This window comes from Arachis duranensis, chromosome 6, assembly GCF_000817695.3.
Source record: "Arachis duranensis cultivar V14167 chromosome 6, aradu.V14167.gnm2.J7QH, whole genome shotgun sequence".
Classification (NCBI taxonomy): domain Eukaryota; kingdom Viridiplantae; phylum Streptophyta; class Magnoliopsida; order Fabales; family Fabaceae; genus Arachis; species Arachis duranensis.
In genome coordinates, this window is record NC_029777.3 from 17573274 (window position 1) to 17575131 (window position 1858).

At 43.7% G+C, this 1858-nt stretch overlaps 1 protein-coding gene across 1 annotated transcript; it reads left to right on the forward strand.

Annotated features, from left to right (window-relative positions):
- Positions 1-1039: 1039 nt before the first annotated feature.
- On the forward strand, positions 1040-1858 carry LOC107493198 (uncharacterized). Its single transcript, XM_016114285.1, has 2 exons — positions 1040-1365; positions 1477-1858. Exons 1-2 carry the CDS (start codon positions 1040-1042, stop codon positions 1856-1858), a joined length of 708 nt encoding a protein of 235 aa, XP_015969771.1.

Consider the following 1858-nt stretch of genomic DNA (forward strand, 5'->3'; position numbering starts at 1 on the left):
TCTAAACCTTGTCTGTGGTATTCTGAGTAGGATTCAATGATTGAATGACTGTGACGAGCTTCAAACTCCTGATGGCTGGGCATTAGTGACAGACGCAAAAGAATCAATGGATTCTATTCCAACCTGATTGAGAACCGAAAGATGATTAGCCGTGCCGTGACAGGGTGCGTTGAACATTTTCACTGAGAGGACGGGATTGTAGCCACTGACAACGGTGATGCCCAACATACAGCTTGCCATGGAAAGGAGTAAGAAGGATTGGATGAAGACAGTAGGAAAGCAGAGAGACGGAAGGGACAAAGCATCTCCATACGCTTATCTGAAGTTCTCACCAATGAATTACATAAGTATCTCTATCTTTATGCCTTATTCGTATATCATCCATAACTATTTGAATCTGCCTGACTAAGATTTACAAGGTGACCATAGCTTGCTTCATACTAACAATCTCCGTGGGATCGACCCTTACTCACGTAAGGTTTATTACTTGGACGACCCAGTACACTTGCTGGTTAGTTGTGCGAAGTTGTGATAAGAGTTGAGATTGCAATTGAGCGTACCATGTTGATGGCGCCATTGATGATCACAATTTCGTGCACCAGTGAGCAATGGGGTATATGATGGAACAACGGAAGCCAGAAGAAAGGCGCTTGTGAGCTCTTGCAAGAAATGGTATATCAGGAAAGAAATATATTCGAAGCAGATGTCACGGTCCAGGCATGTTAAGGAGATGGATAAAAACACTAGATACTTCCACAATTTAGCCTCGGCTCATCGAAGAAACAATCGGATTGAAGCCTTAAGGATCCATGGACGCTTAGTGCGGAATCAACCTCAGATTAAGGTTGCTATAAGAGATTTCTATAAGGAGTTGTACCATTAGGAGACATCACCAAACATTGGTTTTCGGGAAGGACTGGTAAGGCGAATAAATGAGGATGAGGCAACAGAGCAGGAGCTGATGCCGAGTGCTGAGGAAATAAAGTCTGCAGTGTGGGATTGTGAGTCAACAAAAACACCATAAAGCGATGGGTATAACATGAATTTTATCAAGAAGTGTTGGACAGAAGTTGGGAAGGAATTCACGGATGCAGTGATGGGGTTCTTCCACTCAGCATTGTTACCTGCAAGGTCGAATGTCACGTGGGTGGCGCTGGTACCAAAATTCGTTGGAGCTACAGAAATAAAAGATCTTCATCCGATTAGTATGGTGGGTTGTGTCTATAAGGTCATTTCTAAGGTGTTGGTTCGGAGGATACGGAAAGTAATGCCAAACTTAGTAGGTGAGACTCAGAGTGCTTTTGTGCAGGGTAGGAAAACTCACGATGGGGCTTTGATAGCTTGTGAAACTGTACATTGGCTAAGGTCAAGAAAAAGGAGTTCAGCGATAATTAAACTGGATTTTCAGAAGGCATACGATAGAGTCAAATAGAGTTTTGTGGATGTAGTGCTGCAGAAGATGGGTTTTGGAAATAGGTGGCGGGGGTGGATTAAGGAATGTGTTTGTTCTGCGACTATGTCAGTGCTCATTAATGGATCTCCCTCTAAGCCATTCAAAATGGAAAAGGGCCTGCGAAAAGGGGATCCTTTATCTCCCTTTCTATTTGTGCTCGTTGTTGACGTACTTCATAGAATGATCGGGGAGGCGGTGAGGAATGGGTGCATATCACTGTTGTTGGTTGGACGGGATAACATCGAGTTGTCACACTTACAGTTTGCGGATGACACTATCCTTTTCTGCCCTCCAGAGGAAGAGACCATACGGAATTACCAGAGCCTACTGCGATGCTTCGAGCTGATGTCTAGGTTGAGTATCAATTTTGAGAAATCCAGCTTCATTTCGGTTAATTGTGAATAG